Raw genomic sequence first — 13,132 nt, forward strand, 5'->3', positions numbered from 1 at the left:
TTCTCTGGAGCCAAGTTTGTGCCGAGCCGGAAGAGCCGGACACACACCGCACAACCAACTTATCTGAAGTGACTCCTGCCTGACACCCCACACACAAACACACACACACACCACACCTAAATTTCACCACCTTTGTTGATAAGGCTTGAAATCCTTTTTCCCGGCTCTGCTTCCTGCTCTGCCAGGAGGAAATCCAGGCTTTAATGCTCCCAGAAGGGGGGAGGGGGGAGAGAGAGCGAGAGAGAAAAAAAAGTGGAGACCCTCCCCCTGGCAAGCAAGACCCTCTGCTCAGTCTCCTGGTTGAAGCCCCTTTGACCTAACCGGGTCTCCTGCCTTCCCACAGAGTGGAATATTATATTTCAGCATGACTGGTCACTTTCCCCCAAGGCTCCAGCAATTTCAACTCCTTCTATCACTTCTTCCCTATTAGTAAGAATTAGGTCCAGTGTAGCTTTACTTATAGTTCTCTCCTCTAACTTTTGGGGGACAAAATTGTCAGCTAAGTTGGTTAAGAATCTGTTTGATCTTCCACTTGGTGCAGAGTTTGTCTCCCTGTTGATTTCAGGGTAGTATAATAATAATAATAATAATAATAATAATAATAATAATAATAGTAGTAGTAGTAGTAATAGTAATAGTGATGATGTTGATGATGATGATGATAAAATTGGAAGGAACCTTGGAGGTCATCTAGTCCAACCCCCTGCTCAGGCAGGAGACCCGATGCCAGTGATGTCGAACCTTTTAGAGACCAAGTGTCCAAACTGCAACCCAAAACCCACTTATGCATCATCGAGTGCTGGGTGGGTGTGGCCCTTTGGGTGGGCGTGGCTATGGTGGTAACGGCAGACCAGGTGGGACTAAAAAGTTCAATCAATCAATTCCAACTTTGCAAGATCTTTTTTTTCCCCACGAGAAGTTGAATTTGACTGATTGATTGAACCTTTTTTTTTTTTTTTGCACACGGCAGCGGAGGCCTAAAGCGAAAAGGTTTTATAAAACCCAGCTGAAGGCCCAGGACTGGGGCGACGGCGCCCGTGCCCACAGAGAGGGCTCTGAGTGCCGCCTCTGGCACCGGTGCCATAGGGTCGCCACCACTGCCCTATACCATTTCAGACAAATGGCTGTCCAGTCTCCTCTTAAAAACTTCCAGTGTTGGAGCGTTCACCGCTTCTGGAGGCAGGTGGTTCCACTGGTTAATTGTTCCGACTGTCAGGAAGTTTCTCCTTAGTTCCAAGTTGCTTCTCTCCTTGATTAGTTTCCATCTGTTGCTTCTTGTCCTGCCTTCAGGTGCTTTGGAGAATAGCTTGACTCCCTCTTTTTGGGGGAAGCCCTTGAGATATTGGAACGCTGCTATCATGTCCCCCCTCATCATTAAACTAGACATCCCCAATTCCAGCAACCATTCCTTATATGCTTAGTTGAATTCTCCCCTTACTACTGTGGTGTGCTTCCTACATACTGTTTGTTAACTGGTTGGCAAAGAGTCCATCTATTTTTTCTGACTGGTTGGGTGGCCTGTAGTATACCCCTATGGCAGGGGTAGGCAACCTTGGCCCTTTTATGACTCGTGGACTTCAACTACCCCTGCCTATGGCAATGTCACTTTTCCCCACTTTTATGTTGACCCATATAGATTCTGCAAGGGTTTTACCTTTGATTTCTGTAGATAGGTAGCGTTCTCTTACATAGAGTGCAACTTAGTTTCAACTGATTTGCGGATTTGATTTTAAAAAGAGGTCTCTAATTTTGGGGACCCGAGAGGTGCATGCAGAAGCCCAGAGCCCCCCCAAAAACCGCCCCACTGCCTAGAGTCCCTCCTTCCCTCTCTAGCCCTGCCACGCCAGCCAATCCTTTCTTCTGGGTTTCCCCACCAGAGCTGGGGGGGGGCTTTCCAGGGGCGGTTTTTCTTCAGGCAAAGACTGAATTGTGCAGAAAGTCACCCGAATCTCTTCTCTCCACTCTGTATTTCCCCAAAAGAGCTCCGAGGAGCTGCCCAAAGTGGAAAGATTGCCGGTTCTGTGCATCCTGTGGAAGGGCCCCCATCTGCCCTCCCCCCCTTTATTTATTTAGTTATTTATTAAAATTTATAGACCACCCCACTCCCGCAGGATTCCCGGCGGCTTACAATAAAAACACAACATAACAAAACAAACAATACAATAACATTCATCCAGGGGTCGAATTTTATAAACCCCAGGCCTGCCGGGAAAAGCCAGGTCTTAAGCAGCTTGCGGAAAACCAACAGGATGGGAGCGGTCCTAATCTCCAGGGGGAAGCTGGTTCCAAGACGTGGGCGCCATCACAGAGAAAGCCCTCCCCCGCGGCCCCGCCAAATGGCACTGCTTGGCCGACGGGACCTGAAGGAGGCCCAGCCTGTGGGATCTAACCGGATTGGGGTGGGCGAAGGGGGGGCATGAACTGCCCTGAGGCCGACCTGGGGAAGGAGCCTCAGGACGGACGGGGCACCCCCAGCTGCCCGGGAGGGATTGATCCCACGCCGTCAGGATGGCATCACCCCCCCCCCATAGAGAGATTCCCATAGAGAGTCCTCCAGGAGGGTGGAAGCTGGTCCTTCAGCACTCCCAACGGTCAGTCCCGCGGTCCCCCTTCGCCCTGACGGCCGGTCTTCGTCCTCTTCCTCTTTGCCAGCCTGAGGGGCTTTCCTGAAGGGCAGCTGGGTCTGCCGTCTGGCGTCCGAATCCCATTCTCCATGGCCAGGGCTGGGCTTCGGCCCCCTGGTCAAAGAATTGTGGAGGGCTCGCTCCGATCGGAGTCGAAGGTCTGGATCTGAGTCTTGAGATGGGAGAGCTTCTTCCTAAGGTAGTCACAGCGCTCCTGCTTCTCCAGGAAGGAGGGGTCCTGGGAGGGGCAGGGGGGCAAGCGGGGGCAGAGGAAGGAGGGTTGGTCTTGAGGCCGATGCTGCTACTGGTGCCAAAAGCATTCGGCCTCCCTAATTTTAACTTTTTTCCATTACAGGTAGTCCTCGTCTTATCACCCAAAAATTAGGTTGCTGAATGAGACAGCCATGCAGTGAGTTTTGCCCCCATTTTACGACCTTTCCTGCCTCAGTTGTTAAGTGGGTCACTGCAGTTGTTCAGTTACTAACACGGCTGTTAAAAGTGAATTTTGCTTCCCCTCCATTGACTTTCCTTGGTGGAAGTTCGCAAAATGGGGTCACATGACCTGGGGACAATGCGGCCGTCATAAATACGAGTCAGCTGTCAAAGGTCTGAATGTAAATCATGTGACCCTGGGGATGCAGCAACGGTCATAAGTGTGAAAATCGGTCACAAGTCATTTTTTCAGTGCTGTTGTAACTTTGGTCACTAAAGAAGAGACTGGACAGTCACTTGTCTGAGATGGTATAGGTTCTCCTGCTTCAGCAGGGGGCTGGACTAGAAGACCTCCAAAGTCCCCTCCAGCTTCTATTCTATTCTATTCTATTCTATTCTATTCTATTCTATTCTATTCTATTCTATTCTATCATTATTCTGTTTTATTCTATTCTATTCTACTCTGCATTCTGTTCTATTCTATTCTATTCTACATTCTATTCTCTATTCTATTCTCTATTCTCTATTCTCTATTCTATTCTGTTCTACTATTCTGCTTTCTATTCTATTCTATCATTATTCTGTTTTATTCTATTCTATTCTATTCTATTCTATTCTATTGTATTCTTTTCTATTCTATTCTGCGTTCTATTCTGCATTCTGTTCTGTTCTATTCTACATTCTATTCTCTATTCTATTCTCTATTCTTTATTCTCTATTCTATTCTACATTCTATTCTGTTCTGTTCTGTTCTATTCTATTCTGCTTTCTATTCTATTCTATCATTATTCTGTTCTGTTCTATTCTGTTCTGTCATTATTCTATTCTATTCTGCATTCTATTCTTTTCTATTTTGTTCTATAACTATTCTATTCTATTCTATTCTATTCCGTAATTCTATTCTATTCTATTCTATTTTATTCTATTTTATTCTATTCTATTCTATATACTAATCTGTATTCTATTCTCTTCTATTCTGTTCTGTTCTGTTCTGTTCTGTTCTATTCCAAACCATTGCAAGTTGAGAGGTACCCTTGTCCCAGATGCAAAAAACAGCCTTGTGTCTTCACACATTCAGGGTCTGCAGCCCCCAGACCCAAATAGTTCAGGAGCAACCGCATTGGGCATTGCCCAAACCTGCCAGGGGCCAAGAAGGGCTGCCCTTTGCCCCTGCAGGAGGAGATGAGGCCCCCTCAGTAGGGCAGGCAGCTCCCCCATCCTCCATGGGAGACCCCCGCCCCATGAAGCCCCGGCCATTGAGTAACTGGGAAAACAGCCCCCCCCTTACCTTCTTCTTGCCTCTGTACGTCCGCCAAACAGCCGAGAGGCGGCTTTGCTCCTGCAGAGGAGAAGAGAGGTTTGGCTCCTTTAGAGAAGCCCAGAGACCCTTCCCCACCATAGCAGGTTCAGGAAGGGAGCCAAGGGCCCACCCAGGAGAGCTCCCCCAGGCCCTTTGGGTCAGGGGTGACGCAAAGCCCGAGTGGGGCAGCCCCTTAGCAGAACCACCCAGGGGAAGAACTGGGGGGAATGAGGATGTCTGTGGGTCCAGCGCTGCCCTCCGAGCCTGGCCCACAGCCGCTGCTCAGAAGCACCCAGAGCCTCGCAGGCTCAGTGGGGAGCAAAGGGGGCTGGGAAGACTTTGGGGGGGAAGGCAGCTTTGCAACTATCCAGCAACCAAACAGGGCCCCCCCGTGAAGAAAAGAGCTGAATTTCCTGCCAGGAGGGGGGAGTGAATGTGTTGAATGCCATCACAAATCACAAGTACACAACTCCTTGTAGGTGCTCAGGCCCCGCCCCACAGAGGAACCCCCCCCTTCCTCAGGGCATGGCCAGGAATCCATCTTCCTCTCAGCTGTTGTTTTCTGAATTTAATCCTTTTGGGGGGGGTAATTTTATTTGGGCTCCTGACCCCCACACACCCCGTCTGGGAGAGTGCCTCAAGTTCAAAGCCTATTGACCCATTTTTTGACCCGCAAAAACCATTTGGGGGGAAAACCCCTGAAGTTAGCTGAGCAAGAATTGGTACATTCCTCTCTGACTCTCTGCCGAATTGATTTTGCCCCGAAGGATGAAGTGCCTTGGATGAGCAACGAAAGGTCTCCGTTTTGCAAAGTTTGGTCCAGTTGCTGTGATTCAAGTTTTGGACACCTTTAGCAGAAATGGCTAAAATTTCTGCTTATTTAAAGAATCATACTCAAGAAAGATATATTGTAGTATGGAGAAGATAGATAGATTATATTAAGATTAAATATGGAACTGAAAAGTTCCACTTATTTTATGATTAAATAAGTATTCTTAATAATATTTAAATTAATTTTTTCTTTTATTATATAATAATTGATTATAAATGGATTTGTTTATGATATGTTATTAAGGTTCAAAGGGAGTTAAGGTTTAAGTATGATTTTAATGATTGTATAAATTGTTAAACTTGTTTAGCCTATGATTAATATATTTGTTAATTTAATTAGATTATGTTTAATACGTTTGAAATACCCTGTAGTTGGCTCCGGGAAGTCGGGGGGTGGGGGTTGGGGGGAGGGTAAATGGGTTCATTTTATTTTGTAATTTCTAATAAAACTTTTTGAATAATAAAAAGTTTTGGATCCCTTTGGCCTGGAGAATTCACTGACCTATTCAGACCAGGCAAGGAGATTGGCTGCTTTTCAAGCGTGAATGGCTGCCGTAGGCATGGAGGGTGCTAAATTCTGCCCGTTAGAAGCTGCTCCTGGTCCGTATTTGGAAAAGCTCTTTGGAAAACATGGGATCTACTTTAGCATTTATGATTTACTCTCCCTTTTTTATAACTTGAATAAAGTTTGGTGTTCTTTACTCCACTGGACTAAGGCTCCTATGTCACTCTTCTTGGCAATCTTGGCAACTTTAAAACTCCCAGAATTCCTCAGCCAGCTTGGGGACCCCTGCTTCCCTGAATGGGGAGGGACCTTGGAAGTTTTCAACCATTTGCTCAAGCAGGAGACCCTACACTGTTCTGGACAAATGGCTGTCCAGTCTCCTCTTAAAAACCTCCAGTGTTGCAGCACTCATAACTTCTGGGGGCAGGCTGTTCCAGTGGTTAATTGTCCTCACTGTCAGGAAGTTTCTCCTTAGTTCTAGGTTGCTTCTCTCCTTGATTAGTTTCCATCTGATGCTTCTTGTCCTGCCTTCAGGTGCTTTGGAAAATAGCTTGACTCCCTCTTCTTTGGGGCAGCCCCTGAGATACTGGAAGGCTGTTATCATGTCCCCTCTCGTCCTTCTCTTCATGAAACTAAACATACCAATTCCAGCAATTGTTCCTTGTATGTTTTGGCCTCCAGTCCCCTAGTCATCTTTGCTGCTCTTCTCTGCACTATTTCTAGAATCTCAACATATTTTTTTTTACATCGTGGTGACCAAAACTGGCCCATATTTCGAGCAGCTCAGCATATACAGACTTGCATTTTAGGAAGGCCTTTATTTGCCCTATCCTAAAGCACCAGGAAATTGGTCCTAATGTCCTATAACAGTGGTTCTCAACCTGTGGGTCGGGACCCCATTTGGGGTCAAACGACCATTTCACGGGGGTCGCCAAACAACGCAGTCCGTCATTTTTTCCCCCTTTTGCTTAGCTGTGCTACTCCCTTTTATTCTATTGGCTTTTGAAAGCCAATAGAAGAGACTCTCTTGAATAGAGACTAATTCTATTGGCTTTCAAAAGCTAATAGGAATTGTCCAGGCTGTCTCTGCCCTGCTGAGCCTGCCAAAAGTCCCATTCTGCAAACGGTGCTGCACCAGTTGAGTAGTCCTCGACTTACGACCGGTTGAGTAGTCCTCGACTTACGACTGGTTGGGGGTCGCGGCATTAAAAAGGTTGAGAACCACTGTCCTATAATTATTTAGAGGAGAGTCCTAGCTGCCTTGGGGATACGTGCAAAGGCTGACCTCTCTGTTCTGCAGCTGGGCTGGCAACCTGGACATCAGGGCTTCCAGCTCTTTAAATCTCTGCCTCGTGGCCTGAATTTCACGGAAGAGCGACTGGTACTCCAGGTATTGGTCTTTGAAGATGGCCTTGTACTTCTCGCGCTCGGCCGGACTCCCAATGGCCGGGTACCTCCTGTGCGGAGGAGAGAAAGGAAAGGGTCAACGTGAAAGCAGACTCTGCTTTTGGGGAGACTGATTCCATTTGTGCAGTTAATCCCATCTGAATCTCAGAGAGTTCCAGGGCTGGGAGGGGGCATCTGAGACCCCCCCCCGGAGAGCTTGACTCTGCAGTTCCCTGGAGGGGGGCTGATTGCAGGCAGAGGTAGTGAGCTGTAGGAAAGGCTGGAATTGGGCAGAGAGTGCAGCCTGGCTGGCATGGATTCCAGAGGTGGGCGCCCTGCCCGTGCAGCCTCCTCCCTTCCAGGGCACCTTGAAACATCCCACCTGCTCAATTCCAGAGGACATAAAGCCCTGGGGGCTTCCCTGACAGACCCCAGCTGGCAGGGAGGGTTTAAAAAAATCTTTTGATACCTTCCGGTGGACGTAGCATCCTGAATCACCACCAGCCAGGGGCTTCTGAGTGTGATTTACAGGGGTCTCCACCCTTGGCAACTTTGAGACTTCTGGACTTCCAGAATCCCCCAGCCAGCATGGGGAACGTTGCCAAGGCTGGATGTCCCCGTCTTGGGCCAGAGTGTTTTTGATACTTGCATCAAATCAGTTAATAATAATAATAATAATAATAATAATGATTTGATAGGTAGACAAAATGTCAAATCCAGTCTGAACATCTGGCTGACTGTGCGATGATCCATAATAATAATAATAATAATAATAATAATAATAATAATAAAAAGTTGGAAGGGACCTTGGAGGTCATCCAGTCCAACCCCCTGCTCAGGCAGGAAACCCTATACCGTTTCAGACAAATGGCTGTCCAGTCTCTTCTTAAAAACTTCCAGTGTTGGAGTATTTACTGCTTCTGGAGGCAGGTGGTTCCACTGGTTAATTGTTCTCACTGTCAGGAAGTTTCTCCTTAGTTCCAGGTTGCTTCTCTCCTTGATTAGTTTCCATCCGTTGCTTCTTGTCCTGCCTTCAGGCGCTTTGGAGAATAGCTTGACTCCCTCTTCTTTGGGGCAGCCCCTGAGATATTGGAATGCTGCTATCCTGTCCCCCCTCGTCCTTCATTAGACTAGACATACCCAATTCCAGCAACCGTTCCTTATATGCTTTAGCCTCCAGTCCCCTGATCCTCTTTCTTGCTCTTCTCTACACTCTTTGTAGAGTCTCAACATCTTTTTTACATCGTAGTGACCAAAACTGGATGCAGGATTCCAAGTGTGGCCTTACCAAGGCCTTGTAAAGTGGTATCAACCCTTCACGTGATCTTGATTCTATCTCTCTGTGAATGCAGCCTAGCACTGTGTTGGTCTTTTTGGCAGCTGCAGCACATGGCTGGCTCATATTTAGGGGATTGTCCACCAGGACTCTTGAGGTCCCTCTCACAGTTGCTACTATTGAGCAAGGTACCCCCAATACTATACCTGTGCATTTGTTTTTTCTTGCCTAAATGTTTTGCCTAAATTCTTGTCTTGCTTTCCCCCTTAATTAGCTTACACCGCTCCAGAGTTTAAAATATTTTTCCTCTTTGGCTTATAACCGTGAAAACAGCGGCTGAAATGAACAAAAGTTAGGGCGAACCCCAAACTCTCCCTCCCTCTCTCTCTCCCTGGTACTTACACAATATAATCAGGGACGATAAGCGGGTCGGGGTTATGGCCCACCGGGATGGCCCCGTTCAACACCTCGGGTCCTCCTTCCTCCGAGAACATGACGCGCCTGGAGACCCGGCCGGCTGGACGCCCCGTGCCCAGAGGGATCCTCCGGTGCTCAGGGGAACCGCCTTGCGGGAGAACCAGCTTCGGCTGGGGGGGGGGGACAAAGAGAAGGAGGGAGGCAGGTCCCAATATGCCCCCCTCACCAGGAGGACATGACCCCTGCAGCCTTCTTAGCCCCAATCCTTTGCACCCAAGGGCAGATTCGCAACCGAGGGTGCCCGTTTGTTCACAGGGAAAGGGGGGGAAGTCCCCAGTTCCGGGCAACAGGCAACCTGGGGGGGGGGCTCCCTGATTGCCCTGGATACACTGGGAATTGTTTGAATTGAATCAGATACTTTATTTGGCCTAGTGTGGTTAGACAGACAAGAAATTTATCTCCAGGACAGAAGCTTTCAGTGAGAAGAAGGAGGAGGAGGAGGAGGAGGAGGAGGAGGAGGAGGAGGAGGAGGAGGAGGAGGAGGAGGAGGAGGAGGAGGAGGAGGAGGAGGAGGAGGAAGAAGAGAAGGAGAAAGAGAAGGAGGAGAAGGAGAAGAAGGAGAAGAAAGAGAAAGAGAAGGAAGGAGGAGGAGAAGGAGGAGAAGAAGGAAAGAAGGAAGGAGAAGGAAAGAGAAGGAAGAAGGAGCAGGAGGAGGAGAAAAAGAAAATCAATAAAAGGGGAAGTAGAAGATAGCAAGGAGGATAAATAAGAATGATGCAACAGCCACACTACATGGATTAATTAATAGACCTTAAGCAGCACTGAGAGAACCAGCCATTTAGCAGAGTGACGACCAGTGGTAAAAGCCGTCTTTGTGTCTGGTTGTTTTGGTGTGCAATGCCCTGTACAGCGCCATCCTGAGGGGAGGAGTTGAAACAGCTGATGTCCAGGATATGAGGGATCTGCAGGGGTCTCCCTCTGACCTGGCAGTATGCATCTCTCCATCCACATTGCACAGTCTCTCCCACAAGGGTGTGTGTGTGTGTGTGTGTGTGTGTTTGAGGGCTGCCACCCACCCAGGTCTCTTCCACCAATTTCCCTCCCTGGAGACACTGACACCCAGGATGGCAACCAGGAGCCCCTGTGGATCTCCCGGAAGGTGGAGATTTCCCCCCCCATCTATGCCCCATCCAGCAACACCCCCCCTTCACTGACCCCCCCACCCCTTTTCCAGAGGGGTCTTACCGGGAGCAGCATCCTCCGGGCTGCTTCGCGCCGCCACATCTTGAGGGAGACGAGGGAGCCCGTCAGGTACAGCACGGGGGTGAGGAAGAGGAAGGTCGTGGCAGCCACCTGCCCCCCTTCCACCCGGCACAGAGCCATGAGGAGGGGGCCGTAGGCAAAGGCGGAGTAGCAGAGCCCACCCCGGTTGAGGTCATTGATGTAGGCAATGGCGGCCGCCAGGTAGAGCAGGAACATGGACAGGTTGAGGGCAAACTCGGCCAGGGGCCACCAGTGGGAGCGGAGGAGGATGACCCTGTAGTGCGTGGTCACCCCCAGGGCCAGCAGGATGACCGTCAGCAGCCACACCAGGCTGACCACCACCAGCACAAACGGGGTCATTGGGACATAGGAACCGTAGTCCATTCCGGGGAAGCCGTTGCCATAAAACTGGGACCACTGGTAGTCCTTCTGGATGTAGGCCGCCGTGCAGGCGAAGACCGTCCCACCCAAAAGGAGCTCCAGCCCCCCCAGCAGCCGCAGGAGGCCAGGCCAGGACTTCAGGTGGGCGTATTTGTGGTCTCCATAGGCCTCCAGCTTCTCCTTATATGCTGGTGGAGCTGGGGAGGCCCCACCGTGGCTACCGACGGTCGTGCTCTTTCCGGATGTGGAAGAGGTGGTGGCATCTGAGAGGGGTTCCTTACCCTCATCCTTCCTCTCACTACTGGTGGAACCATCCCCCCCATCCAGGGTGGCTCTCTGAGGACCCTCCAAACCTGGTGGGGGGGTTGGGAATCCCGGGGGGTGGGCCAAGGGAGAGGGCTCTTGCGGGGGCCACCTCCACCACGTCCTGAAAGCGTTCTTCCAGGACGGAGGAAAGAAGCGTCGGATGGGCTTCAGAGAGGGCCCTCCCGGGTCCTGAGGTCCATCGGGGAAGGCTGGCCGGGCTGACCATTGGTAGGCACCAGGTGGGGAAGCAGCTGGAGAGCCGGACCAAGAGCTGCGTCCAGAACTGGGGGTCCTCAGTGCCCCTGGATGGAGAGGGCTGGAGGGAAGGCGTGGGTCTGCCCCCAGGTCCACCAGAGGCTGCCTCTCTGCCCCGGCTGAAAGAGGCTTCTCAATGGCCATTGATGCCCCCCCCCTCCAGGCACCACCACGAAGTCTCCTGTGAGGAGGGGGTCTCTCTCTCTCTGCCCCCCCCCTCGTCCCTCGCAGCTTGGCTAAGTCTCGTCCTCAGGGCTGAAATGCTGATTTGGAAAAGAAAAAAAAAGAGAAAGGCTTATCCTAGTAGGGAGATCCTTCCATGAGCCCAATCAAATTAAGAAAAAAGAAAGAAAGAAAGAAAGAAAGAGAAAGAAAGAAAAAAGAAAGAAGGAAGGAAGGAAGGAAGGAGGGAGGGAGGAAGGAAGGAAGGAAGGAAGGAAGGGAAAGAAGAAAGAAGGAAGGAACAAAGAAGGAAGGAAGGAACAAAGAAAGAAAGAAAGAAAGAAAGGAAGGAAGGAAGGAAGGAAGGAAGGAAGGAAGAAAGAAAGAAAAAAGAAAAAAGGAAGGAAGGAAGAGAAAGACGAAAGGAACAAAGAAAGAAGGAAGGAACAAAGAAAGAAAGAAAGAAAGAAAGAAAGAAAGAAAGAAAGAAAGAAAGAAAGAAGAAAAAGGAAGAAAGACGAAACAAAGGAAGAAGGAAGGAAGGAAGGAAGGAAGGAAGGAAGGAAGGAAGAAAGAAAGAAAGAAAGAAAGAAAGAAAGAAAGAAAGATTAGTCGTCTTGGCTAAAAACCTAAAAACTTTCTTCTCTGCTTCTCCCAAACTTCCTGCCTCAACCTTTAACGGGGCTCTTCCTAGGCGGACTTAGAACCAAATAATGGGATGGTGCTCAATGACGGGGCTGTTGGGGTTAGGATCGGGGCCTCGGGGCCGCCCGTCGGTTGGAAAGGGGAGGATCTGACTCCCCCAGGGGGGACCCCCACCCACCCTCTCCCCTCCTCCGGGCCAAGAGGGGAGGCAAGGCGGGAGCAGAGCTGGCGTGGCCCCATCCAAAGGCCCAGAGAGAGAAAGGCAGCTGGCTGTGCCCATGGTGCCAATTGCTGAGACGGCAGGCAGCCCCCGGCCCTTGCCCAGCTCCGCACCCGGCACCTCCCGGCCGACCTCAAGCAAAGGCCGACTCGGCCGGTCTCCGGACAAGGGCGCTGATTGTCCCGGCTGCCCTGAGTCCCTTTGTTTGCTGGGGGGGGGGCTGATAAAGGATACCGAGGGCTCCCGAGAGTGGGGGCTTTGACAAACGGGAGGCATGGGGGGGCATCCGCCTCTCCTGAACCCCCAACCTGCCCAGCGTGTGCTCCAGTAGTTGGTCTGTGCCTCCACCGGGTCCCCCCCATGGGAAAGATCCCACCTCTGGCTTTGCCCATCTGCTCTGAGGCCATCTGACCTTTGATCCCTCTGCCAGGCCCCACTGCCCAGTGGAAGGTCTCTGAGGAGGAGGAGGAAGACAGAGAAGAGGGGAGGAACAAGACGAAGAGGAAGATAGAGCAAAGGAGGAAGAACAAGAAAACAAAGAGGAGGGGGAGGAGGAGAGAGACCCCCTCCCAGCAAGACCACCTCTGGCTGCTCCTTCTCAGTCCACCTCCAGGTGTTCATCTTTCATTCCCCCCCACCGACACACAGCTGGAGGACCCCATGGCTGGACCCTTCCCTCCCCCTGGACGGCCCCCCTACCTTCCACTTGCCTGCGGTTCCCTCTCTGGAGGGGAAGAGGGTGGGGAGGGGGATCCGGGCCGGGCCAGGCCCACTTCAAAGGGCCAGTCAGGAAGCCTGCTGCGTCCTCCTCCCTTCCGCCCAGCCAGGGACGGCTCCGGTCTGCTGGGGCCCTGCTGGCTGTGGTGCAGGGAGAGAGCTGGGCTCCAAGTGAGCATCTTATCGGGCTCCTGGGAGGTTAATGATTAACTGCAGCCCAGCCAGAAGGCTGCCCGAGAGGAGAGCACCAGGCCCAGAGCGGGGCAGGGCGAGCTGGGCAGGAGCCCCCGAAGGACCCCGAATTTCCCCATTTCACTGCGGGGCCCAGAGGCCCATGGGGCAGTGCCCAGGGGGTCTCGATTGCAAGAGCCACTTTGCAAGGGACCCATGGATTTAAAAACAAACCAGCAAA

The 13,132-nt window shown here is 50.8% G+C and overlaps 1 protein-coding gene across 1 annotated transcript; it reads right to left on the reverse strand.

Annotated features, from left to right (window-relative positions):
* Nucleotides 1-2,267: 2,267 nt before the first annotated feature.
* On the reverse strand, nt 2,268-13,132 carry OCEL1 (occludin/ELL domain containing 1). The gene is made up of 6 exons (XM_039324349.1): nt 12,703-13,132; nt 10,017-11,239; nt 8,757-8,941; nt 6,978-7,149; nt 4,345-4,395; nt 2,268-2,862 (listed from the first exon to the last, which is right to left on the reverse strand). The coding sequence occupies exons 2-6, from the start codon at nt 11,118-11,120 to the stop codon at nt 2,743-2,745; spliced, it is 1,632 nt and encodes a 543-aa protein (XP_039180283.1). The 5' UTR covers nt 11,121-11,239; nt 12,703-13,132; the 3' UTR covers nt 2,268-2,742.

This window comes from Crotalus tigris, unplaced genomic scaffold (genome assembly GCF_016545835.1).
Source record: "Crotalus tigris isolate CLP2741 ecotype Arizona unplaced genomic scaffold, ASM1654583v1 scf7180000024298.760630, whole genome shotgun sequence".
NCBI classification, from domain to species: Eukaryota; Metazoa; Chordata; class Lepidosauria; order Squamata; family Viperidae; genus Crotalus; species Crotalus tigris.

Excerpts from the sequence above, each read along its gene's own strand:
- OCEL1 (XM_039324349.1), bottom strand. The coding sequence starts at position 11,120 with ATGGCCATTGAGAAGCCTCTTTCAGCCGGGGCAGAGAGGCAGCCTCTG. Across the intron at positions 7,150-8,756 it reads ATCGTCCCTGATTATATTGT|GAGGTACCCGGCCATTGGGA; the intron begins GTAAGTACCAGG and ends TCCTCCGCACAG. Across the intron at positions 2,863-4,344 it reads CGTACAGAGGCAAGAAGAAG|GACCCCTCCTTCCTGGAGAA; the intron begins GTAAGGGGGGGG and ends TGCCCCTCCCAG.